This window comes from Ochotona princeps, chromosome 2 (genome assembly GCF_030435755.1).
Source record: "Ochotona princeps isolate mOchPri1 chromosome 2, mOchPri1.hap1, whole genome shotgun sequence".
Taxonomy (NCBI): Eukaryota; Metazoa; Chordata; class Mammalia; order Lagomorpha; family Ochotonidae; genus Ochotona; species Ochotona princeps.
This window is the reverse complement of record NC_080833.1, coordinates 160,934,080-160,961,373: the sequence shown is the minus strand read 5'-3', so window position 1 is coordinate 160,961,373 and position 27,294 is coordinate 160,934,080. Positions and strand designations below refer to the sequence as shown.

The 27,294-nt window shown below is 39.3% G+C and overlaps 1 protein-coding gene across 2 annotated transcripts in view; it reads right to left on the bottom strand.

The window, feature by feature from the left end:
* The window catches only part of RABGAP1L (RAB GTPase activating protein 1 like), a 614,224-nt gene that overhangs the window by 219,417 nt on the left and 367,513 nt on the right, over window positions 1–27,294 (bottom strand). For both annotated transcript variants that reach the window (XM_058660694.1, XM_058660695.1), the window contains exons 15-17: window positions 11,755–11,829; window positions 6,162–6,287; window positions 5,202–5,345 (exon numbers count right to left, since the gene is read on the bottom strand). In XM_058660694.1, coding sequence (XP_058516677.1) covers window positions 5,202–5,345; window positions 6,162–6,287; window positions 11,755–11,829 — 345 coding nt within the window. The remainder of the gene's footprint in view (window positions 1–5,201; window positions 5,346–6,161; window positions 6,288–11,754; window positions 11,830–27,294) is intronic.

Here is a 27,294-nt window from a genome sequence, read left to right as displayed (position 1 = left end):
TTTCAAATTAATTAGTCAAAACTTTTTTTTTGCTCTTGTGGCCAATGACTATTCTTGCAACCTTCAGAAATATTTCTCCTTATGTCACCTTTTTGTCAGAGGATTTGACATTCCCTATTTGGTATATTCTGATAAGTTTGGTTGGGTAGGAAAGCTGGGGGTAAAGAGGGAGAATATTATGTAATGAATTCACTTTAGATAACAACTTCAGAACACTCCTTGAAAGGAAGATTATACCTGGTGGCATTTAATCAGATAATACGGAACTGTCACTTTTTTTTGTGTCATCCTGAGAGAAGTAGGAGATAAACTCTAATTTGAAGGGTCAATGATTTCTTTAAATTTCATGAACTCTCACAGTACTATATAAAGCAGGATATATTGGGCACTGTAAAAACTGCACTAATTGGGGAGTCACTTTCAAACACCAACTGTCAGTTATCCTGAAAAACACTGGAGTTGTTCATGAAGTCTTTTGAACCGAGGTGTAAAGAAAGACAAAAACAAACAAACAAATAAACACACCTTTGGGAAATGACTTTCACTCCTGGAAAGGGGAACAGAATGAAATTTCATGAACATAACTAGTGAAAAATTTCACATTTTGCAAGTTACTATCCTACCTGGGGAAAGGAGGTGATTAGAAAGCTAGTTAACTAAAGAAACTGAAAACCACACTGTTATGCAAATGGGCAGAGCAGAATATTTACCACATAGGAGGCACAAAGTTAAGCATATTACGTCACAGCCTCATTTAAGCCTTACTTAGGCTGAATCTGAGAGGTGGGTGTTGTCAACCTCATCTTAGGAAGAGAGAGAGACTTACACAGGTCTAGTGAGTAGAACAAGGCCATCCAGGAGAGGATGCGTAAAAACTCCGATGTTACACCACACTGCTTCTTCTTAAACTGAATATTTGGCTGGAATCTCCCTCTCCGGTAACTCCTCTCAGGAAAGGACCAAAGTGTCCCTAAGCCCTCAGTTCCAGGCCAGAGTCCTCATCTGTGCGCCACTTCAAAGATCAAGTGAACCATGCCCATCACTGAGTTTCATTTTGTTGCATATTCATAAGCTACAATCTGACCCAGGATCTGTATCTTCAAACAAAACAAAACAAAACAAAACAAAACAAAACAAAACAAAACAAGACTAAAACCTATTCTTGAGTAAAAAGGAGGACATTCCCTGAATGAAAAGCACCTCAAAGGTGATGCTCACACTGTTCTGTAAAGATGTTTAGCAGCACCAACTCGAGTCAAACATATGCCCACTTGAAACTATTCCAGTCCAGGTTGGGAACCTTCTGAAGTGCACAGCTATGTCCACCAAAGACAAGTGCAAGAATGTGAATAACAGCATGATCCCCTTGGACTGCAAACAACTCAATCACCATCAATAACTGAACGCAAGTATGCAAAAGCTGCAATATATTCACACAATGGAGCAGCCCAATCATACCTAGATTTAACGACACGGATGAATCATAATGAGGGATGAAAAATTTAGACAAAAGCAGCCATTTTGTGATTCCACTTACATAAAGGTCAAAACCAAAGCTAACCTCTTATATTAAACGTCTGGACGGGGCTGACTCACTCCACAGTGGTAGTTAACTAAAAAGGAACCGTGAAGGGGGAAACAGTTTCTGAAACACTGATAATGCTTTGTGCTTTTGGTCAGGGTGATGAGTACTTTAATTTTTGCGAGAAACCATGAAGGTTTATACCAACTATTCCACACTTTTACTCGTCTGTACTTTAATTAGAATCGTAGGGGCTCCATCTGCACAAAGGGGAAGTCATACCGTGGGAAGCCCTCATCTCTTAGGTGCCTGGTTCAAGTCCCATCACCTTCCTTCTGAGCTAGATTTTCACTAACAAATGCCCTAGCTTTCTGCTCATGAACAACCCAGGAAACAGACAATTATGGCTCAAGTGCTTTGGTGCATGCCAGCCATGTGAAGACATGATAGAGTTCCAAGCTCCAGGTTTGAGCTGTGCTAAACCTTAGCTGCTGTGGGCATTTGAGAAATATAATGGCAGATGGAAGATCTCTCTCTCTGTTTCCTTCTGTTTCATTTAGCCTTTCAAATAAATACATAATTTTAAATTGCAATGGGAGGACTGGCTCTGAGTCGTAAGAGGCTAAGCTGCCTTGAAGTGCTGGCGTCCCATAAGGGCATCAGTTCATGTCCTGCATGCTCCACTTCGGATCCCACTCCTTGCTAACGAGCTTGCAAAAGTAGAGGGGGGATGGTCCAAACCCTAGGGCCCTTCTGCCCATGTTGGAGACCAAGATGAAGCTCCCAACGCCCGGTGGCAGCCATCTGGCATGTGAATCAGCAGATGGAAGATCTCTATCTCTCCTTCTCTCTTTCTGTAAGTGACTTCCAAATAAATGAAATCTTTAAAAAGCACAAAGGTTTATTCCCCGTGGACTAATAGTACAATATTCATAGAATAAGCATTAGCTTGTTTAGCTTTTATCTCTTCAAATACATGCAGATAATAAGATGTAGACTTTAAAAATGATTTTCATTTTAATTATTGGTTAAAAGACAATCTGTACAGTATCCCATTCACCTTAATAGAAAAGGAAATGAAGTTTTTGAATTGCAGCTTCAAATATGTATCCATTCATCTTGAATTAAACAAGGGAATTAGCTGAGGTTACCAAATCCTTGTATTCCACTTTAAGTTGAACCATTATACTAGGAGTTTTTGACTCAGTATTGTTAATAGCTATAAGTTCTTCCCTTTTCTGCTACAATCACTTCATATTCTTAAACTCAGGATGAATGAAGAAATTCTTAAACGTATGTAGCTTGCATTCCAGCAGAAAAATTTCAAGCTCAATCTCAATGCCTTTATCTTTTACTTTGTCATAGGATTTTTTTTAAAATGGAATATCTTGGAGACCAACTTATTTTTGTCAGAATGATACATTTTGAAAAAATGCAATATTTTCCATCTGACAATTTTCTAACCTTCCATTTATAACTAAATGTGAATTCTTAGCCATCAATATTTGAATTGTTTTTGTTAAAAAGAGGATAAGACAAAAATAAGCAATTATGAATGATCTATTTAAGAATGTTGCCATTTCTTAGAATACTTTATCACATATAAAAGAATTATTTTTGATATAAATATTTTATTAACTACAAGAAGGAAAGGGGCAAAAAGAAAACAGGCAGGAAGTAAAAGTTTATTCAAAAATTTCCTTTGCAAAATATTCCTTGACAAAGATGAGTTAGTGGAAAGAACAAATATCCTGAGCACACCACAATACTGCTGCCAACAAAATTTATTCTGACAGCTATTTTCCTCTGTTAAGGGATGTTATCATTTATTTCCCTGGATTTCATGCAGCTACAGTTAGAACCCACTGTATATTTTGGAAAGTTATGTAACTACCTTAAGTAGTTACAAAGTAAAAGTTTAAGGGTGAGGGAAAGTTACATTCATGATGATTTTATTAATTTAATGAATATTATAATTTCTAATACACTGTTAATGCACAGTTGATAAATGGTAGGAAGGCCTCTAAATTTACTTTTCTTTTGCATAGCATATATGCTATTATTATTTTTTTCTTTTACCAACTGACATTAGAAATGGAAACCTCTTCAATATGAATTCTGTGAAATTTCACTCTAGCTCCCAGTAGTCCTAGGTACCACAGCCTGCTGCCAGCTATGCTGCCCCTCAGGCAGAGGCGATTTTAGAATGTCACTGTTCCAACAGGCTCACGGACAATGTCCCTATTCTACTCAGAATGACCGAGGAACCCCATTTCGTTGGTAAGTTTGGCTATTAAGTTCACTCCCTCTTTGGTAATGGACACCATAGGATACATCTACTACGAAATTAGATGATCTATTTGAGCAAAACATGTGAAGCTCTGATAATATTTGTATGCGCATACCATGTGTAATGCAAAACTATTTAAATGTCAACTCCCTCCACTTACCTAATTTTATTAATTACTAGAAAATACTAAAATCAGTTCAGTGTATATAAATCAAGACTATGAATATCTGTTAAAACTAACTTTAATTTTCACATCCAAAGAGCGTTGCAAATAGGAATCAGAACTGTGCACCTCTCTGACTGGGGAATCAGGTTACACAGACATTGTTGTACCAAACACTCTAACTTAGGAGAATTCATGTCAATCAGGTTGTCCAGTTGTTACACACTATTCTGGACATCTAGCAAGTCACCTAACGCCCCTTTTTCAAATCCAGGTACAGGACAAATTATTAACAATATGACCGCTTCAAGTCCTGTGCTACAAGAGCCACTGAAGAGCAAGAGCCCAGTGATGCCCGAATTAAAAAACCGACACAACAAATTGAGGAACAGCACTGTAGTATTTTATATAACTCATACATTTTATCATGTTAAACTTCTAACTCAGAGAGTGATAGGGTGGCTAAAACAACATCTTTTGAGAAAAAGAAATCTACCTAAAAACACTGCCTGGTAAAATAAAACTATGCATATTTAAGCTTATATTTTTGATTATTCTTTCTTCTTAGAAGATCTGGTATTTTTACACACATTAATAGTCCCATTTAAAAACACACTTCTCACCCAGCAACTTTCCTATCACTTCTGAAAGTGCTCATTTGATTCCTAATGTAATATACATTGTATATTACAGCATATATTTGCTTAAAAGAAAAAAATAAATAAAAGCAGCACTTCAAGAATTAAATACAATAAAATAACTAAATGTATACACCTAAGGAATTGTGTAAATATTCTATTGTCTAAAAATAAATTATATAACATAAGCATTCATTTATCATCTCACCTGGAAAAAGCCTCACATATCAAATGCAGAGAGATATTGTATAAGTTGGGAAATTAAGAAATCTCATAGAACTCTCATTTATATTCATTCTTGGACTAGAATTGCATTAAAAATAGTTAATTCAAAATGACTTACTTAATTTAAGGAAAATTTACATGGGTAATGCATTATCACCTAGATATTAGGTTACTTTGTAAGAATTAGATATGCCTTAGTATTTCATCCCTCACCAAAACATAAAATCCTAATTTGAACTGTCATTACTAAAAATTCAATTAGAACTTCTGGTCAGTGAGTATCTAACACAATGTCACAAGAAAATGGAGAAAACTTCAACACTTTCTCCTTTGGCTCTGAGATGAAAGGTGGGGTCACTGTACCTCACACAGCAGTAGGTCAATGATGTGGAACACCATGCAGAGAGGGAACTTGGCCGTGAAGAGCGTGAGAAACCACTGGGATGCATACATATGAGCTTCCAAATTCAGATCACTGAAATGGCTGTGCAGGTCCGGCAGCTGCTCCTGGAGGGACGGCAAGAGATTGTGAGGGAGAAACAGGGACAAGGCTTATTTCCTGCCCCAAGCACAACTTAGAACAAGTTCTCTATGATCACTTTATTTCAGCATTGGTAGCATTTGATGTAACTACGCAGAAGCAATGACAGGACACAAGATTGAGTACAAAACAGAAAATTGAGGAAAATAAAGACAGAGTTGTTGTAAACAAATATCAGGATCATCTTTTGCTCACTTAACTGTTTTTATTTCCTGGGAAACACTTGCCCCAGTGGACCACCTGCAATCTGACCACCCTGACACCAGGGCCAAGTCGCAGGGCACCCAGTCAGACTTAAACTCTTAGATAACCAGGAAAGAAATATACCTTCTTCTTGGATTTCACGTAATGCCAACATCATATGAAATTACCGTATAATTTCAGTATATTTTTGAGCACTTGGAAAACCAACCCTACAGCAAAACCAAGTATTTTAAACTATTTTCAACATACTATTACTGGTAGAGAATTCTACAAGGTTACATGAAGTGTGAAACTGAGTGTTTCCTAAATAGTGTTCTTAACAAGAAAAATACTTTTGAAAAGCATGAAGAAGAAAGTATCACATAGTAACAAGACTAAAAACGTGTGCAAAATTACTTTTAAAATAGTCAAATGACTCAATAAATACATTACAATAATAAGATCAATGTAGACAGTGGCCAGAAATCAGATTTTTTTTACATTTTTACAGCATTTCATTTGACTCTTACGAGTCATTATGGATTTTTGTTTAACTTGACATATAACTCAGTAATAAAAAACACCTAATTTTTCTTTACCTGCATTAGTCTCTCCAATTGATAGAATTTGCAATGAAGAATTTCAAAGTTGTTTCTGTAGAGATCTCGCAAGCCATACTTACACATGATTTTCACCAAAACACAAAATGCTTGTTCCTCTGGCATCTACAAGAAAACACAAATATACAGAACGTTACCAAGGAACGTTTGGCCAGAATGTTTTACAAATCCCCTCATGTTATTAATCTTCTGCATAAATGGTTGAAGGCGTACAGTGCACAAACTGTTCAAAGCCAACTTTATGAGGTGACATTAGCAAAATTTATGTTCAAAGCTTCCAATTTCTTTGGTCAATTTTAATCACATTGTCATTCATTCACTAAGCTGTCTTAAAAAGTTAGGGGTGGTGGTCTGTGGGGATATTCCCCCTGAACCAGACCACTCACTGGATGCCTGGAACCTGAGTCTCCGAAGTTCTTGGCAGACTGAGAATCCGGACAGAACTATGGGCAGCCTCGCTGGCAAAGCGTGCCTGGGAAAGTGTGAGGTGCCTCACTATCTCTTCCTCTTGTAGTGCGTGTGGCCTAAACATATCTGAGTACAAAGTTTTGTTATGTTCCTTTTCTTGTTAGATCTGTTTGCTGGTACTGGTTCCTGTAACTCATGTTTGCTTATACTGTTGCCTGAAGCCTGGTGATGGCTTCCAAATTCCTTGTGATCTATCTTTGGAGTGACTTGTATGCTATTGTTTAACTAGTAACTTTTATCTGCCTCTTGCCCTGTAAAAATCTTAGTATAAAGATGCCCAAAATACTCAATAAAGCATGCATTGGTTCATGTTGCCACTGCATCCCCTGTGTCCTAATTTTTCTTGGCTTGGTCATCACACCTTGAGTCCTGGTCATCCCCAGAAGGGACCCCAAGAGGGGTGGGCATTTAGACTGTCAATTAAGATGCTGGCTAGATGTAGAATCCAACATCAGCGATCTGCAGCTTCCCAATGATAGAGGTCCCATGAGGCGGCAGCGGTGGATCAAATGCTGGGGTTCCTGTCACTTATGTGGGAGACATGGGTTGAGTTCCTGACTTCTAGCTCTGGTCCCATCACTCCTGGCTGACCCAGTGGGAGTTCTGTGTGTGTGTCTCTCAAATAAATTTTAAAAACATGAGAAAATTAAGTAATATAGGAAAACAATTTAAAATTGAAAAAAAAAAAAAGACTAAGTCTTACTCTTCCTTCTTGTTGCATCCAACTAGTCCCTAGGACCTGCCTCTTCACTTATTTTTCGTATAATAAAACTATTCAGTAATTTCTCCTGTGTCCTGTGAATATTTCTTCTTTTACCTTGTTCCTTACATGAAAGGTAACATTTTATATAATTCACTGTGCATCTTGCCTTTTTTTTTCCCTTAAGAATATCTCTACTTCAGTATTTAAAGGGTTGTTCCTATGTTTTTAAAATAGACAGTATTCTAGTCTGTGGACATAACACCACTTATCCAATCGATATTCTGTTAATGGATGCTTTGAATATTCTTGATTTTTATTTTCAATAGCTACAATAAATAACTGTGTGCATGCATCTTTTATATACACATCCAGGGACAGAACAACGGTAGGGACCAATTCCAAAAGAGGGGTTGCTGGGTCAAAGATAAACGTATTTTTAATTCTGATGGATAGTGTGATATCATGCTCCCAAAGTCTTCATGAAATTGCTATTTTTCTTTTTATAAAATCCAGTTTTCAGGAAAGGATCTATGAGCTTCTATTAGTAAGATTTAGCTGACCAATAAAATTGATGCTCTTATTTTTTTTTTTTTGAGTAGGTAATAAAATCTGAAGCCAAAGGAACAAATTTCTAATTTGTAATATAATTACCTGGAACAATATGGTTAAGGACATATCCAATATTCTGAAATTAAATGAAGCAGACAGCAAAATCTTATGTTCTTAAGCAATGTTCTAGGATGTAATAACTATGCAAACATTTACTCCAGTTATTACTTTCTTGAACAACTCAATTTGGCCGATCATAATACTTCACCCCTTTGTTGCAGTAACATCATGCCTGAGTTGCAGTCAAGTGGTTTCATTTACCCACCAATAAGTGTGATGGTTAATGTTCCTACACAAAATGCCAAAATTGAAGAAAATTTCTTGAAGTTAAATAAGTGGATGGTGTACTGTCATTTTGATTTTCTAAGAATTTGCTTACTTGATTTTTACATCCATGAGCTGTTGGAGGTCTTTCCATAGCATTTGGTTTTTGACCTCTGCTGTCCTAGTCAAAACCAATTTTTCAGTTTTGGTGTGATTATTTAAAATACAAACACACTCTATTCTTCACACTTTGGCAATTCTGTCAATGATACCTGAAGTGGCATTATCGTGTACAACCTTATCACCAAATTTTAAGTTTCTTCATCCTCTTGGTTCTCTATACAAATGCTGTGCAAAAAGTTGAATTATGAAATCTGCAGCTGGCTCTAGAACAACTACATTATTTACAGTCTTTCTAAATGAATGACAATTGGTTGTATATTTGACCATCTGGTTATTTTATAAAGAGGACAAAACCATTATGGCTTTGAATGTGGTAAAAATTGCTGTAAGAAATGAAAAGCTTAAATTCCCATCAACATCCCTCCATGCACTTACTGAGCAGGTGAGATAGCACTGCTGTAGGCTCTGAGAACACAGAGGTAAAGATACACTGCCCTCCAACAGAATGAACACACTGACAAGTCTGCTGGAATTTGACAAGGATACAGAAGTCCTGGGACAAAAAAGTAATCTCTCTTTTCTCTTCTACTTTTCTTTTCCTCAAACACAGAAAACATTAATAAATGTTCTTTGATATAAAACCAACTTTGAAAGTTCTGAACTTTAGCTCTGAAAAACAAAGAATCTGGCAATACTAACTGAAAATTCCAATCCATAGTCTTTATTTTTAAAAACTACATTTATTTTAGAAGACACAGTCTTAGGGTTAGTATTCACCATGTTTACCCTTTGCAATACAAGCGATTCTAAATTTGTTCTACATGTCATATGAAAACACTAGACTAATATAACCCTCATTGACGACTATCTGAGAAGACAAAGTTTAGATACAATAGGCTCAAATGTTATTCCATCACACATGGCTCAGTAGGGGCAGCAAGAATACAGAGAAGACTGCATGTAGACAGATAACAAGGCAGAGAGAGAAATGAGCCCCAATGTGCGCACAAGTGAATGATCAGAACAGGACCTCAGTGCATCACAATGACACACAGAATCAAAATACAACAAAAATAATTGGACAATATATTTGTAACTAGATTTGTAAACGTTAAGATGTTTGAATGTAGTGGGTCTTCAATGCTGCATGCCCATCGTGCAGACGTTACTGCTCAATCCAGAATCAAGTTTTCAGAATTAAGGCCATGAACCTACGATAAGAACTCTTTATTTCCAGAAAGCCTAACCTAACCAAAGTGCATTACTTTGAAATGTGCAGGCTTATTGGTTACTTTCATGTTATACATTGCTTCCTTCCTGCTGAAAGCAACAATTCCACTTTCTCATCAGTCCTTTAAATGTTTAGGCATTCCTGGTTTTTCTTTTGTTCTTACTCTTTTTTCGATGATATGATCTATTCTCATAATTTCAGCTTTAGATTTTCAGGCTCAGAGACTCAAACAAAATTCAGTATTAGTTCCTAGATATTTTTTCCTGTTCAGTTCTTTAAAAAAATAAAGATTTATTTTTATTGGAAGGCAGAGAAGGAGAGTCAGAAAGATCTGTCCACTGGTTCCCTCTCCAGGTGGCTGCAATGGCCAGAACTGAGTGAATCTGAAGCCAGGAGCCAGGAGCCAGGAACTTCGTCTGGTCTCCCATGTGGGTGCAGGGTCCCAAAGCTTTGGGCCATCCTCTATTGCTTTCCCAGGCCACAAGTAGGGAGCTGGATGGGAAATGGAGCAGCTGGGACATGAATTGGCTTTCTATGGGACTCCGGCACATGCAAGGTAAGGACTTGAGCCACTGACCCATTGCACCGGGCTCCCTGGTTCAATTTCAGTCGATACATTTTCTATCTTAGCTTAAATGATCAGATCTAGCCAGTTACCAATGCTGAAAAGCCAGACAAATCACTTTTGACACTGGTTTTGCCAATCCACCCACAAACTTTTGAATTTTATCTCCAGAATGTATCCTGATTCTGCCTTTTTTCCACATCCCACTTCCAGTCATGTTTTCCAGCAGGTGTGTGTGCAGCCGCTGCTTCCGCACAGCTTCCCTTCCACACAGCGTGGCAAGAACTTACCTGAACAGAACACCTGACTTGGTTTGCCCTCCTTTACACGAACCCCGCTGGCCAGCTTTGGAATACAGCTGCATCTGGGATCTGGGTGCACGGCCTGCATTATTTTGTCACTGTTCATCTGATCAGTTTGCCCTCATCGCAGTCACTCCGCATGATGTCTGCTGTCGTCTCACGCTGCGCTCCATGACTGCCCTTTTTCCCCATAGATTCAGCTTTGTTCCTTTTGTTTACAATTCTCCACTCTGTCCTCTCGTCCTTTCGACTTTCCAATCTCAATTATCTACGCCTTGGCAAAACTGTCTCTTCCAAAAAGTGTTTTCTGGAAGTTTTGGCTGAGCTTGGTCGGGTAATTCTCTGCACTCTGACCTTGAACATCAGGTTGCTTCAGCCCATTGCAGGTTATTTAGTTAGCATGAACTATACTTGTCAATAGAAAAATCAATAGTTACATATGAAAGAATAAAAATAAGGTCTTTGACAACACAAATGATAAATGATTCAGTTTCATAATTCCATTTCCTAGCCGGTATCATCAGATGAAGGTAAGAAAATAAGAGTATATAAAAATAAGTCCCAGAAAAGGTGAGACTTCCTAGTCACAGTGCAGAGGTTGATAGGGCCTAATTCCTGAAATTTTGGTAGTAAAACATATTGACTTCATTTCCCTTTTAAAAGATTTATTTATTTGTATTGGAAAGGTAGATTTTTTTTTTTTTTTAACAGAGAACAGGAGTGACAGAAAGATCTTCTGTCTGCTGGTTCACTTCCCAAGCGGCCACAAGAGCCAGAGTTGAGCCGATCCAAAGCCAGGGGCCAGGAGCTTCACCCATGTGGGTGCAGGGTCCCAAGGCTTTAGCCCATCCTCCACTGCTTTCTCAGGCTATAGGCAGGGAGCTGGATGGGAAGCAGAGCACCCGGGACATGAACTGTCACCTATATGGGACCCTGGTGCATGCAAGATGAGGATTTAGCTACTAGTATGCCAGACCCAATTGACTTCTTTAATTATAGAAGATTCTTACATAGTTTATATAGTATATATTCTTATATAGTTTATATATACATATATATTAGTTAAAAGTAACTCCAAATGAGCAATTTATTTCCTTCTGGCCAGCAAAATGAACTCTGTTCAGAAAATGTCCTGTTCTTTACATCAGAGTTCTTACTTTTTCACAAAAGGTACATTGAAAAAAAAAAAAACTGCCACACATAACCTTCATCAGGAAAATGGGTTATAATAAGGAAGAACGAGACCAAGCAGAAAATAAAGGAAACTTGGTCTCACTGTGTTTTTCATCACATGGAAAATTACTTACATGTAACAGCAATACAGCAGCGAGAAACGACTGTCCCTGACAGTAGCCGATGTCTTCATCAAACACGGAGTATGCCTAGGAGCAGACAAGGAGAAAGAAGCCTGCAGACATTAAGACGTTCAGTGCCCGCTCAGCTCAGCCTGCGGCCTCCTTCCTGCCCTCAGTCCCCACCATGTCACTGTGTGTGTGCTGTTAGCCCACACGGTGGGATCCTCCGAAGAGACTGTTCTTCCCAAAGCACTTCCAGATGTCTCATTATCCCAGGTTCGCCTTCCAAAACTGGCACTAAAGCACCTAGTTTTAAAAGCTCCATTTTGGTTTGAGGTCAGGAAGGAATTGAGAACAAGAAGGCAGCAGCAAAGAATAGTTAAAAAAAAAAAAGTTCTACAGCCAATATGGGAATCTAGTGCATGTCAGGTGGGGAATCTTGATGCTGCTGACTACACAGTGAAGATCTGCTAACCTAGTAACTATTACCCTCTAGAACTTCTAGAACTTCTCAAATGTGTATACATATAAAGACTTATGTATTTATTTGAAAGCCAGAGTAATGGAGAGACATTTTTCCACGCTCTTGTTCCTTTTCCAATTGCTGTGACAGCTGGCCTGGGCCAGGAGGCTGTAACTCTGTGTCTTCCACGTGGGCAGCAAGGCCCAAGCAAGTTAGTCATCTCTGGCTGTGTTCTCAGCTGCCCTGGAGTGGGGCATCTTGGATTTGACCCGACATTCACGAGCGACAGGCAGCACAGGTGGCAGCTTGACCTGCCGCATGACAATAAGCAGCACAACGTGTAATCATTTTTAGGAGGCTAAGTCAGTGACAACTGGTGGAAAGTGCTGACCGCACAGTAAACAATGGGAGTGAGGAAGCTTTGAAGGAGAACTAATAACACATATTGCTTCTCTTCTAAAAAGCCTTTGGAAATGTAAAAAGCATTCTTATGTCAAGGGGAATATAAAAATAAGCTTCATATGCCATGGCTCATTGACTTGTGCTCTGGATTTTCAAAAAATGCAGATGCTGCCACGGTTACTTTCCAGAGACAACAATCTCAACAGTGCTGCTGAAATTCTGGATCTGGATACCATTCCATGAACACGGCTTGTTTCTTTTTAGTGAAGTGTTCCCAATGAATTCTAACTTGGTGAGCATATAAATTGCCTCTTTGTAGGACATCGGTTATCAAAGACAACCAGCACAAGTTATAGCATATCTCAAGGTGAGTGTGATCTCCCATCTGCCAAAAGAGATGGGTACAGAATTCTTTAAGTTAAACTTTACTCAAGTATGGATTGTGCTTAATCCAATAAATACCTTTGAATGGAATTTCCATGACCTGGGGATACAACCTAACACCCACAGAACATTTTCGTCCCTGCATTTCTTACATCTCACGCATTTCTACTCTCGGTCACCAACCTTGTCTTGATTTTTATCACCATACATTCGTTTTTAACTATTCATAATTTCTAGTCAATGGAATTATGTAATACAAATCCTCGCTTGTGTCTGGACTTTTTACTGAGCATGTTTCTGGGATGCTTAGCTGCACCAGCATTCACTGCTTTACACTGTGGTGCAATACCCACTGTATGAATACACCACAATTTGTTCCTTCAGTTTCCTGCTTACAGTTTTTGGCTAGTACAAAGAGAGATGTTGCATGTGGGTACTTTAATGAAGACATCACTCGGGATGTTCCTATGCCCCGTCAGAGTACCTGGGATTGATTCCCAAGCATTACATGCTTCTGATCCAGTTCCCTGCTAAAGCACAACTCTAGAGGCAGCAAATGCTGGCTCAGTGAGCTCAGTTCCTGTTAGCCACATGGGGACATGTAGATGGAGTTCCTGTTAGCTACATGGGGTCATCTAGATGGAGTTCCTGTTAGCTACAGGGGGTCATCTAGATGGAGTTCCTGTTAGCCACAGGGGGTCATCTAGATGGAGTTCCTGTTAGCTACAGGGGAGACCTGGATGGAGTTCCTGTTAGTAACATGGGGCCATCTAGATGGAGTTCCTGTTAGCTACATGGGGTCATCTAGATGGAGTTCCTGTTAGCCACAGGGGGTCATCTAGATGGAGTTCCTGTTAGCTACAGGGGAGACCTGGATGGAGTTCCTGTTAGTAACATGGGGCCATCTAGATGGAGTTCCTGTTAGCTACATGGGGTCATCTAGATGGAGTTCCTGTTAGCCACAGGGGGTCATCTAGATGGAGTTCCTGTTAGCCACAGGGGGTCATCTAGATGGAGTTCCTGTTAGCCACAGGGGGTCATCTAGATGGAGTTCCTGTTAGCCACAGGGGGCCATCTAGATGGAGTTCCTGTTAGCTACATGGGGTCATCTAGATGGAGTTCCTGTTAGCTACAGGGGAGACCTGGATGGAGTTCCTGTTAGTTACATGGGGTCATCTAGATGGAGTTCCTGTTAGCCACAGGGGGTCATCTAGATGGAGTTCCTGTTAGCTACACGGAAGACCCGGATGCAGTTCCTGTTAGCTACATGGGGACATTTAGACAGAGTTCCTGGCAACTACAGGGGAGACCCGGATAGAGTTCCTGGCACCTGGCTTTATTCTTGCTCAGCCCTGGCTGCTGTGAATATTGAGGAGTGAACACAGTAGACAAAAGTTTGCTTTGTCTTTCAAATAAATAAAGATTTTTTAAAACTTTTTACTGTGAAATTTACTTTTTATTTCTCAATGGGCTCTACTTATGCTGATACATAATTTCCTTCCTTGTGGGGAGTGGGATGCTGACGTTGCTCCCAGGAATAGGAAAGGCTGTCACAGGATGGCAGCTGGCCCAGGGCCAAGAGGCGGGGTTGGTCTCACCAGCAGGTAAACAGGACGTCACAGGGATAGGCTGATGCCCTCACTGCGATTATGTCATTGCTACTGGCCTATCAGGTAGCGCCAAGTGGACCCACGGGGAGAAGTGATTGGTGGAGAACGGTATAAAAGCAGCTGCTAAAAGCTAAGGAGGGGACAACGAGGAGAAAGACGGAGAGAAGAATGAAGGACAGAACGGGAAGAATGGGGCAGCAGAGGAGGGTAGAGGGGCTAAGATCTTCGGGTGGAAAAGTTAAGGCATACGGGGAGAAAAAGCAGAGAGGGGTTACAAAAGCAGTACCTACGGAGAGAAAAGTATGGGGACAAGAACGGAGAAACGCAGCAGAAAGTACAGGGACAAGAATGGAGAAGAGCAGCAGAGAGAGGGAAGAAAAAGAGAGAGGGGAGAAAAGGAGAAAGGGGTATAAACGCAGCCGCTTTTGGCAATGAGGGGTCCAGTTACGGTTCCGGCTTTTCCCAGACCCTCAAGAGTGTGCCTTGTCGTTAGTGTCGCTGCTGGTTGGCGACACTTCCTTTGAAAAATTTTGTAAAATATGCCAATTAGTGAGGACACAATTATTACCCTTACCCTCATTAGGTTTATATTTTAGTTTCTTTGATTTATTCTTGTGTTTTTTGCATTTCCCCAACAGTTAACAATATAGAATGCATTTTCAGTGACAAACAAATATTTTTTGAAGACTCAAGTTCTTGTCCAATTGTTAAATATATTACTGATCTTATTTGTCAGTTCATGGGGGAGAGGAGGGGAATGAAGAGGAGGACAGGGGCAATTATCCTACAAAGGCAAAAATCCAAAAAGAGGACCACCGTGGCAACCCTGCACTGAGGGATTAGTAGGGTGGGGTGCAGATCTGCTGCGGGTCTTTACTGAAGTCTTTTCCTGCAGGTCAAATGGAACAGATAATCTATAAATTACTCCACAGACCCTTTAAAAATACATCACTTCAATTTAATTTGAAAGGGAAACAGAAAAGACATAGAATGATTTCCATTTTACCTGTTCACGTGCCACGTGCCCATGAAAGCCATGGCTGGACCAGGCCAGTTGGAAGCCATGAACTCAGCTGAGGTCTCTCATGTGGGGAATAGGAACTCACTATTCAGCCATCACTGACTACCTCCTCAAGTTGGAAAGGAGAGTGGAACAAGAATCCAGACACTTCAGTATGGGAGATGGGCATTCCAAGCATGGCTAGGCTGTAACACCACATGGCTCTGCCCAGTGACTTTACCTATTTATTTATTTGAAAGAGAGAGACAGAGACAGAGAGAGAGAGAGAAAAAAAAAAATGTCCACATGTTGGCTTACTCCCTGAATGGCCACAATGGCCAGTGCTGAGCCAGGTCAAAGTCAGGATCTTTATCTGGGTCTCCAACTTTGGTGTCAGAGTGTGAAACACTTGAGCAACATTTTCTACTTCATGGAGGTAACATTAGTCGTGAGCCAGATCAGAGGTGGAACAACTGGGACATGAAATAGTGTTCATATGGAATGCTGGTGTCTCAGACGGCAACTTGACACACCAGGCCACAGTGCTGGCCCCTGTTCCCAGTGACTTTCAGTGGAACTGTTATGGTGTACTTTTGCTCAAGTATATTAGACTCAATTAATCAATTAATTAATTAACTGTTGCAAGATCTAAAGGCAAATACATATAGATCTTCAAGACTCTTATGCCATCAGTAGGATATCTGTGAAAACAACTGCTAATTCTTGATAATCTATTTATCTGTCCTACTTTAAAATAAACATCTGTAGCATGATTTCTCCTGATTTCTTCATCAGACTTGTTTCAAAAATTCAGTCACATATTGAAATTATGAGGGAAGGGAGAAAAAAAGAAAGATAAAATTCTATTTTCTGTAATTCATTTAATTAATTAAATAATCTGACTACCATATATCTCATTACAGGGAAATATCAAAGCAGATGCAAGAATACTGTTGTTCATGTTATCAAATCTTTGAGAGCAAGCAACAAAAGTGTAAATCTTCAAAGACAAATAGATAAATCTTCATTCACATAACTGCTTCTAAAATATACCCCCTACCTTTTAAAATCAGAGTTAGAACTAAACATTCTAAAATATTTCATCTGCTGCTTCAACTCAGGATGAACTTTCATCTGTTTTGTTTTTGCTCTGTCATAAAAATTGCTGAACTCTCTATTGGGCTTTTCATACTTGCAAGACTGTATATCTTACTGTCTCTACACTGACAGTTACATCTGACTTTACTGCCAAAAGAAGCCTCTGCATCTATGACGCTAAAAATAAAAGACCGGATCTAGGAAGGATTCATTAATTTTCTTTTTTTTCCTTTTTGAAAATTTATTATTGTCATTATCATTTTATGATCCAGTTCCATAGGCTCCTGGCATTTCCCTTATCCCCTCCCCAATTCACCCCCTCCATCTAGTTCCTTTATACAATACTAAAGTATAGTTCTTCATGCACAGTCATATGTCCATCATTGCGGGCATGGACAATAGCAGAGTCCAGCTTCCTATTGTCAAGATATAGTAAACACAGTTTCACTGCAAGTCCATCTTTGTCTGGAACTAGAGATACATACTACATTGTGTCCTCACATCTGGATATGTTAGTCTCCATTTCACAGCTACTGTACATTCCCTTAAATGAAAAGTCACAATACAAAATCAACAATAGGAAGAAAAATAGAAATTTACAATGCCATGAAGTTAAATAACATGTTACTAGACATAACAGTCTCCATTACACAGCTACTATACATCCCCTTCAATGAAAAGCCACAAAACAAAATCAACAACAGGAAGAAAAAAGAAATTAACAACACCATGAAGTTAAATAACATGCTACTGAATGATTAATGTGTTGCTGAAGAAATGAAAAAGAAAATCAAGAACCTGCTTGAAGAAAATGATACTACTGTATGATCTGAGTCACTGAATAATTTAATCAGAAGAAAGTATTTTGAAGAGATGAAACTAATAAAAACAAAAGCATCAAAATCCATGAGATACAGTTTCCGCTGATTTATGTTAGTGAAATGTGTCTCTTCTAGACAGCAAATAGATGAGGTTTGTTTTTTAAACCAGTCTACTAATCTATGACATTTGATTTAGCTTAACCCAACTACTTTCAGGGTTAATATAGATGGGTGGTAATTTGTTCCTACATTTTAGGAATGGGTTTAGTCTTTTCTTGTCATTTTACTGGGATGTTCTTCCCGTTTGCCTTTGGTTTTGGTAGGTGCTATTCCTCTTCTCTGTCAAGAGAACATCTTGAAGTATCATTTGTAGGGCAGTTTGGAAGAGGCAAATTCTTTTAACTTTTCTTTACTTTGGAAGAATTTTATTTCATTTTCAAAGACAAAAGAAAGCTTTGCTAGATATGTTATCCTAGGCCGACAATTTTTTTCTTTTAGAATCTGGAATATGTCACTCCATTCTCTTCTGGCCTATAGAGTTTCCTGTGAGAGATCTCCTGTGAGCTTAATTGGCATTCCTTTATATGTCAATTGAATTTTTTCATGTGCACCTTGAAGGAACTTTTGCTTATGTTCAATTGAAGAGAGCTTGATGATCATGTGTCTTGGTGAAGATTGCTTTTGATCAAGCCTGTTGGGAGTTCTGTGCCCTTCCTGGATCTTGTTTCCCAATTCTTTCTCCAGATTAGGGAAATTTTCCTTTATTATTTCATTAAATATATGTGTAAAACCAGTTTGTCTTTCTGTACCTTCTGGGACTCCCATAACTCTTATATTTGACCTCTTAATAGTGTCTTTCAATTCTTGAATACTTTTTTGGCCTGATCCAGCTCTGCTTCCAGCTTTTTGTTTGCTTCCCCCTGGTGACAGGAAGTATCTTCAGATTCTGAGATTCTTTCTTCTTGCTTCATTCTATTTTGAAGACTCTCCACGGTAATTTGCTCTACTGTGTTCTTAATTTCTGATATATTACCTTTGATTTGCTTTATTGCTGCTATTTCTTTGTAACATATTCCTTAAAGTCTTTGAACTCTTGTATGTGCTTCTCATTTTTGATCAGAAGCTTTATAGTGAGTTTTCTGAATTCTGTGTGCCCCATTTTCTCAATATCTTCCTCAGTTAACTCTGAGGTTGGCATAGGGTTTTGCTCCTTTGCAGGGGAGTCTGCAGTAATATTCATTGTGCCTTTGTGTTCTCTTTTGTTCTTGATCATCGTACTTCTAGTTATGAGACTCTTCTCCTTGGGGCAGGTTTCTAAGCTCTGTCACCCACAGGTCTACAAAGCGATTTTACTTATTGCCGTTCGTACACAGCTCTTTGATTGCAGCCACTTGTGCCACAACCTCCAGCGAGTTCCAGGTCTGAGTTCTTATGTTAGATTTCCACCATGGTCTCCACAGCCCCAGCTCGTGGCTCACCACTCTCCACCTGCTGTGATACCATGCTGAGGTTGCACTGTTGTTTGTACAACCTTTCTCCCACTTCCGGTTGGAGCAGGTCCCAGGATCAGAGAGACACCAGGTGTCCTATAATAGTTAGGTTGTTGGTGACGCTGAGCTTGTCAGAACCTGTTGGACATTTAGGTCTGGGTGCCACACGGATGTATTTTGACCCGCACAATGCCACGGTTGGTATTATTTTCCTGTGGGACCAGTGCAATCCATTGAACTCAGTGAGTTCTCGTGATATCAGCACATGCACAGTTCACTGTTGCCCCCTGCAGTCCTAAAGCTTTTGCCACAGTGTACAAAATGGCGCCTGACGTACCACTACTAGAATTCTTGATCTGCTGGCCATCAGGTCAGATCCAAGGGCTACCCAGACCTGTCTTGGGTGGAACTTGTAGAATGCCACATTGATGCAGTTCACTGAGTCAGAAATGAGTTCACTCCCAGCTCAGCACATGCTCAGTTCTTTCCCTTGCTTTGCCTCCTCACACAAAATGGCGCCCAATTCGGCTCTGGGGGCTGACTGGGCTGTGAAATCCACCCGGTTCTCGCACTGCCCATCTGTGATCTGCTGCTCTGTCTCTGCTCCTGGTCAAATCAAATGGACCAGAAGGATGGACAGTTCTTTGTCTGGGTTCACCTCCCAAGCTCCCAGTGAAAGTCCCTTCCCGCCTGGTTGCTGGTGGAGTTCCAGATGCTGGTGGAGTTCAGATCACTGTTAGCTGAATGCAGCTGGAGTAGCAGTCACTGTAACACCACACCATTATTTTTGCTGCTTTCCTGTGTCTGTCAGTCTCCAGGTACCCCTCTGCTGTTGTTCTGTCCTTTCCTATTTCCTGGAATGTGTCCTCTCTGTTTCATCCTGATTAAATGTTTTCCCGTCTGTTTAAACGTGTCCTTACCCTTCTCCGCCATCTTGATTCTCCTTCCTTAATTTTCTCTTAAAGATTATTCATTTATTCAAAAGTCAGAGTTATATAGAGAGAGGAGAGAAGGAGAGGTCTTTCATCTCCTGGTTCCCTTTGCAGATAAAAGTAACAGGCCAAAGCCAGGAGCTTCACCTAGGTCTCCCTCATGGATAGCAGAGGTTCAAACACTTGGGGAATCTTTCCTTGATTTTCCCAGGCCAATAGCAGGGGACTGCATCATGAGTGGAGCAGCTGGAACGTGAGCCTGCAGCCATGTAGGATGCCGGGGCACAGGCAGCTGCTTTTCTGGCTTTGCCTCAACGCCAACCCCAGGGTTTCCTAATATTTAAAAGGGCATCTTAACGAATACACTCAGCCAGTTTACTCAAAGATCTTGGGAAAACACACTGCAGTCTCAACAACACCCAGTTCTGTAAAAACATCTGCCCTTTAAACTAAAAGCAAAATCTTGGGTCCGGTGTGGTGGCCTAGCGGCTAAAGCCCTTGCCTTCAACACGCCGGGATCCCATATGGGTGCCAATTCTAACCCCATCATCCCCGCTTCCCATCCAGCTCCCTGCTTGTGGCCTGGGAAAGCAGTCGAGTACGGCCCAAAGCCTTGGGACCCTGCACCTGCATCGGAGACCTGGAGGTAGTTCCTGGCTCCCTGGCTTCGGAACGGTGCAGCACCGGCCACTGTGGTCACTTGGAGAGTGAATCATCGCACGGAAGATCTTCCTCTCTGTCTCTCCTTTCTGTATATCACCTTTCCAGTAAAAATACATAAATCTTAAACAAAAAACCCTAAAAACAAAATCTTTAAAGAATAACCAAATTATGGATAAAGCTGTATTCCATGCTATAGTAAGTTTTCAGGCTGCAGTCACTTCTTCCAGGCGCTAAAAAAATTGAGATCTCAAAGTAGCATTTGTGTAAGTAAGTTTTGACTCAAATTGTCTTCATTTTTTCCTTTTTGTTACTTAAAAAAAGTATTGATTTTACCTGTAAGAACATCAGTTATCCAAGATTGAGCTAAGCAGCACTGATCTTCATATACAGGTAAGCACACAAATTTGGTTCCTAATATTTTCAGAAAATGACTATATGTTTCCTACAAAATCTCCTATGAGGTTAGCCAAAAGCATACACTGGGAGAACTGTGAGTGCTGTGGGAGCTTATAAATGCTACTATGTCCCAGCTGCAACCCTCTGCCTCGTCAGAATCACCCAGGACGAATGACCTCCAAGAACAAAGTCTCAGGGAAGCAGCTTTCGGCCACTGCAAACTCTGACTACTCACTCACAACTGAGTTAGTGTTCTTTGGTTTGGTTTTATTTACAAATGTTTATGGAGATAAAATTTATGTATGGTTAAATTCGTTGTTCATTTGATAGATCAGTGACAAGCAGTTTTACCCTTAGGTAAAGCCAAATAATCAGAAAGCAAAGCATTCCATGTGACAGAATGCAGGTCCACAAAAAAGTATCCAGCACAGCCTGTGTTTATGTATTCTATGAAAAGATCCTGTCAAGTTCTCGTCACCATATTACCCAAGAACTCCCATGCTTAGGGTCACCTCATTCCCTGCTGTCCTGGCACAATCACTAATAACATTGTCTTCACCTTCAAAAGTTTCTCAGTTATTATGATAAGTAATACAGATATACAATCCAAACAAAAAAAATAATGTTGCATCTTTATTTTCTTAAAAAGTGAAAGCAAATAAGATAATAAATATTTCATAGTTTGGCATTTTGTCCTTAAGTGGCAGAAATTAATAACCAGGTGCATTAATCCATTATAAAAAAAGTTCATTCCTGATACTATTCACTCCCATTTGTTACTAAATTTATCCATCTTACATTAATTTTTAATTTTTAAGTGATTTCAGGCATTTCAGTAAATAGAAAGACAATAACTTAACAAAAAAAATCATATTTTGTGACAATTGTTTTTTTTAAATCTTTTTCCAGTAAGGATGACATTATCACAATTTCCTCTAATAAGAGTGAAATGAGATCATTGGAATCATCATCCAATCAATCTGAAAAGACTTCCTACTTTCCAGAGCTTTGCCTAATTTTGAAAGTTGAAATTCTTAAAGCTGCAGCTGTATTTCTAACTGCTTAGCTGGCAATTGTATTCAGAGTGTGTGTGTGTGTGTGTGTGTGTGTGTGCTTGCGTGCATGTCTGTGTGTGGGAATGAGTGCACACAGTGCACACACGTGCATATACTGAAGGTTGAAAGCAGCACAGACAGAATGTGAAAGGAAAAAAGCAAGGAGGAAAGAGAAAGTTCTGATCTTATTTATCATCGGCTGGAGCATTCCTGATAACAAGGTGCTCCGTTACTTCCATTATCATGAGTTAGGAACAATGAGATTTACTGAGAGACTATGTTACATGAGTGACCAATGCACATATTCTCAAACCTTCCCCTTGCCCATGACAGACTTAAATACTGAGGACTCCTTCAAATTGCGTCTCTGAAAGTCAACAGGCCTTCATCAACTTTGGCAACATTAAACATGTTTAAATGTATTTATTGAGAAACAGAAGAAAAAAAGATAGATGGAGACAAAGAGCTTTCATCCACTGGTCCTGCTCAAACACCTGCAAGACTGTGCTTGGCTGGGTTCAAAGCAGGCAGCTGGGAATTCAGTCCAGGTCTCCATGGGTGGCAGGGACCCAGCTGAGCCAGCCATCAGTAGCTACCTTTCATCTGCATTAGAGGGAAGCTGGAGTCAGGAGCCAGAAATGGCTCACAAACCTGGCTACTACAGTATGGGATGCAGTCATCTTAACCACTGGTCAATGCCTGCCTCCCCCAACACATTGCTGGGACTAATACTTGATCCCCTGTGACACAAATATGCTTAAAATTTATTGAGAACTGTGCTATACAGATTGCTAGAGAAGTCCAGTTGAAAATAAAGGCTCATCCTGTATCAGATGAAAACAGTGAGTTTATTGGCTCTACATTCTATTCTCCAATTAGAAAGCTCAGGATAAGCATGAAAGTGAGCAATGCAATACTGTTCTTCTTCACTTGTTTGGCTGGGTTGGTAGCAAAAGTGACTTTACAGAAACTATCGACTACACTGATTTTATGACCTAGTAATGAATTTCGATGCAGGGTTGCATTAACACTTTCCTCTGGAGCTCTTTAAAGCACAGGTCTACTTTAGCTAAAGAATTCTCTACTGAATCGAGCATAATCCTCTCCATCTGTTCCAAACTTGCTTTTCCTTCTACCTTCCCTCTCCTCACCCTATCTTAATTGCTGTTTGGCTAGCTGCCTGCTTAGGCTCGTTTTTACAGAACATCTGAGTACTACTTCTGGCAAGGAGGAGAGGCTCCTTTGGGGTAAACCTTAACCCTGATAAACTCTAGCTGGACAAATATATATAAAACTACATGAAAGGACTCGTGAGCTGAACAAAAGGCAGCAAAAATGGCAAGGGAGGATATGATTGAAAGAAGGGGATGGTAGTGGATAAAACTCCAGCCCATTATGTCATTTACACAATACCAGGACCCAACTGTACCAGACTGGAGAGTGGCTAACGCGTGGATATAAACTTGTAGCTTTACTGGCTTGAAAAGCTAGAGGACATAATGGGGAGAACCATAGAGATAGACATGTTAGATTAAAGAACAATGCAATGGGTAAATATATTTATTCTATGATCCCATTTACAAAAAGTTCCATAACAAGTCAAACTAACATTTAGAGAAAAAAAAAATCAAAACAGAGTCAAGGATTGACTGGAAACTTTATGAGGGAAATTCTGTGTCTTGGATTACATGACACACATGCAGCTGTCAAAATTATAGTACACTTCATATTTGTGCATTTCATTGAATGTCAACTTCATTCACACAAAAAAAGAACTGTTAACAAATGCTGGACTCCAGTTAATAATGTGTGTGTGTGTGGGGGGGCAGTGTTTAGGCATACATATACTGATGTTTATAACTTTGAATTGTCCCAAAATACTAAGAAGGATCAACCAAAGGAGCAGACGTTTAGACTAGTGGCTAGGATGTCTGTCTCGCCCTGCCATGCCTGGGTTTGATTCTTGTCTCCAATTCCTGAATTGAGCTTCCCAGGCAGTGTAGACTGGAAACAAAGGTGATGCCTCAAGTAAATAGGGTGTGCCTCTCATGTGAAATACATGAATTGTGTTGAAAACATTATTTGATCTTCTTTAGCCAAATCACATCTGTTTTTATCACTAAATCCACAATGAACACCTTTATGGGACCCTTTTCACCAGTCTGGGTGGAAACCTCTGATGGGTGAGGTCAAACACTAAGGTCCTTTGGCACATTGCCACATACATCATCAGTGTCCAAACCACTCTCTTGGCTTTGGTCCCCATCCAGGTCCGGCTGTTGAGGATTACTTTGGGAATGAATCGGTGGGAGAGGAAGCTTTCTCTCTCAGTCTCTCAAATTCTAAAAATTGATCAGGTGAATAGAGGGGCAGGAGGACAAATAAATATGTAACGAACAAAACATAGTATACAAGAGGAAGGTTTATTGGTTCTTTCAATTTTTCTGTGTGTTTGATAATTTTCATAATAACATTTGGGGGAAGGCAGACTCCATAGCTGTATCATATCCCTCCTTTCTGTGCTGTCCCTACTTTAGTGGCTTGATTTCCAATTGTACTTTACATTTTCAATCATCAAGCCAGTGTGCTGCGTATTATGCATCCAACACAGTCTATGCTCTAAGCTCAGAGTCTTGTGGAAAAGATAAGTGTGTACATGACGAAGCACATGGTGAGAGACATGCTAATAAGGGCTCGGACGGAAAGCAGGGGTAACCAAGCATAGTGAAGGGAGGACAGTTAAAGGCAAGCACAGTAGCAAAGACAAGGTGGTGTTTTCTTAATCCCCAGAAGAAGATTAGAACTGATCAGAACTGCCACATACTTAGACTTATATCATTGGTGACAGATTATAAACAATTTTTGAATAAGGAAATCAGCAACAAAGTGAATAGACAAAAAAAGATCAGGATAAAATATTTGCAAATCATTTAGCTGATGGATTATTAACATCCAGGATCTACAAAGAGCTCAAGAAACTCAATAACGAAACAAACCATTCAGTTTTGCCCAGAACTGGGAAAGATTAAAAAGAGTGAAATCTTGTCTTTTACAATTAAATGGATCCAACTAGAAACCATTATGTTTAGTGAAATTAACCAGTCCCCCAAACACAAATATTATGTTTTCCTTGATTTGTGATACACAAGTTAAAAAAAAATGTAATCTATATGAGTGAGATTGGCATCCTGAGATCCTATTATTATTTATTTGTTTGTTTGTTTGTTTGTTTGTTTTGCAAAAGCTCAGGCTAACATTTTCAAAACGCTCTCTTTAATAAGCATGTGCGACCACTTCTTTTCACTCTCCTGAAAGTCAGCAATTAAAATGCCTTCACGCTAAAAAAGAAGGAGGGAGGAAGGAATAGCCAACAGACACAGGAAAAATGCTCAGATAACCAGCCATCAGGGAAACAGAAATCAAAACCACAATTGGTTTCACTCAATCCAGTCACACTGGCTGTCACCTGAAAAATCAAAAACCAATCAATGCTACATGGGAATAAAGGTAGTGTGAAAATACGTGTGAAGAGGTGAAGGGAGGAAGGGGTGTTGGGATGAGCAACAGTGTGAGGGAAGTGTGATTACCTTCTGGGAAATCTACCTTCTGGGAATGCAAAAAATACACTGTCTTAGATTTTTAAAAAGTGCATTTTTTTTGTGCACCTGCTGAAGGAGAAGGGCAATGACAAAAGCATGAGAAAAGTGGTTGGTACATTTGTTAAGTGGCAGAATTTGGAATGTTTTTCCATGTTCTCATTAATTCCTTGCAAGGTGCTAGGAAATGAAAAAAGAAGTTTAGAAACAATAATTTGAGCAAAGAACTCAAATGTGTTTAACAAAGAGTCTGTATCGTTAATCCTTTATGAATATAGATTGTAGAGTTGTCGTAAATGTTTACACATTTGTATACACAGAAGAGAGGGCCTACATTCTGTTTTGTCTTTGGGTTCAATAGAGATGAAAAAATAGGCCTCCATGTCTTCACAAACAAATGGCAATTTAATCAAAGGCAGCTTAATTTTTTTCACTCCATGTCCTCTGAGTTTCAAAAAGGAGGGCTTTTAATTTCTTTATGTAATGTATTTATCATCATGCTAACCACGACAAAAAATTTAGGCATAAAAATACAGAGTTGGTTAGGTTTAATCTTGCTGGTACTAATATTTACACAGGACATCCATACCCCTTAATAAAACAGAGAAGACACTTGGCCTTTTGTCCTGCCACCCCATAGTACAAACAGGGGGATTTTATTGACCAAGTGATTTCAAACAACAGCAACTACTGTTTTTGGAGTTATTTAAAATTATGAAAGAGCATCATTAGTTTTTACAGTTGTATTTACTAATCCTAAAAACTTCTCTGAAATTCTCTTTCTGCCCACACACTATTACATGTACAAAACTTTGTTAGGCTACTCCAGAATGGCATTTCTCTCCCCTGAGAATAGAAGCACGCAGGGCTATTGGCTTATTTATAGGTAAAGATGAAAGACGCTCAGACACAAAAAAACGACAAATGAAAGAAAACAAAAATATATTCTCTAACAAGACAGAAAATGTGCTGTGTGGGCACATAAGAATGGGATAACTTTTAAAACAGATTTCCATTCAGCCCTTGGCAACAGCTTAAGTAATTGACATATTTGCTCAGTGACTTGCTTTTGAAAGATGATAGCTAAATTTACAGTTTGAACCATTAGCTGTTATGTGTAGGTCTTCAAATCCTAACCTAAATGTTGGCCTGTCAAGATTTTTATAGTACAGATCTAAGAAAATGATGAGAGCAGGCAATAGTAACACAGACTTTCCTCTCATATTACTAATAATTCATCATTTATATAAAATGATTTGCCATTAACTACATAAAAAAATGATCTCACCTGTCTCCAACAATGAGTTTCAGCCAAGTCATGGTCAAAACATACAAAACAAACAAACGAAAAAAGGCCTCTGAATTATTGTTGATGGTACAATTAATTCCTAATGAAGATATACATGAAACACGCCAAAATTTTATTTATAAAATAAGTTGTTTTCACACAATCTAGGAGATGAAAAGTTATCCTGAGGAGAGGCTATTTTTCATTAATAATACAATTAAGTTAAAAGAAAACACTTGTCAAGAATGACAGGAAACTTAAGACACTGGTTGTCTAAAAGAAATCAGATATTCTGGAGAATCAAGATGGTGGAGAAGGGTAAGGACACATTTAAACGGATGGAGAAACATTTAT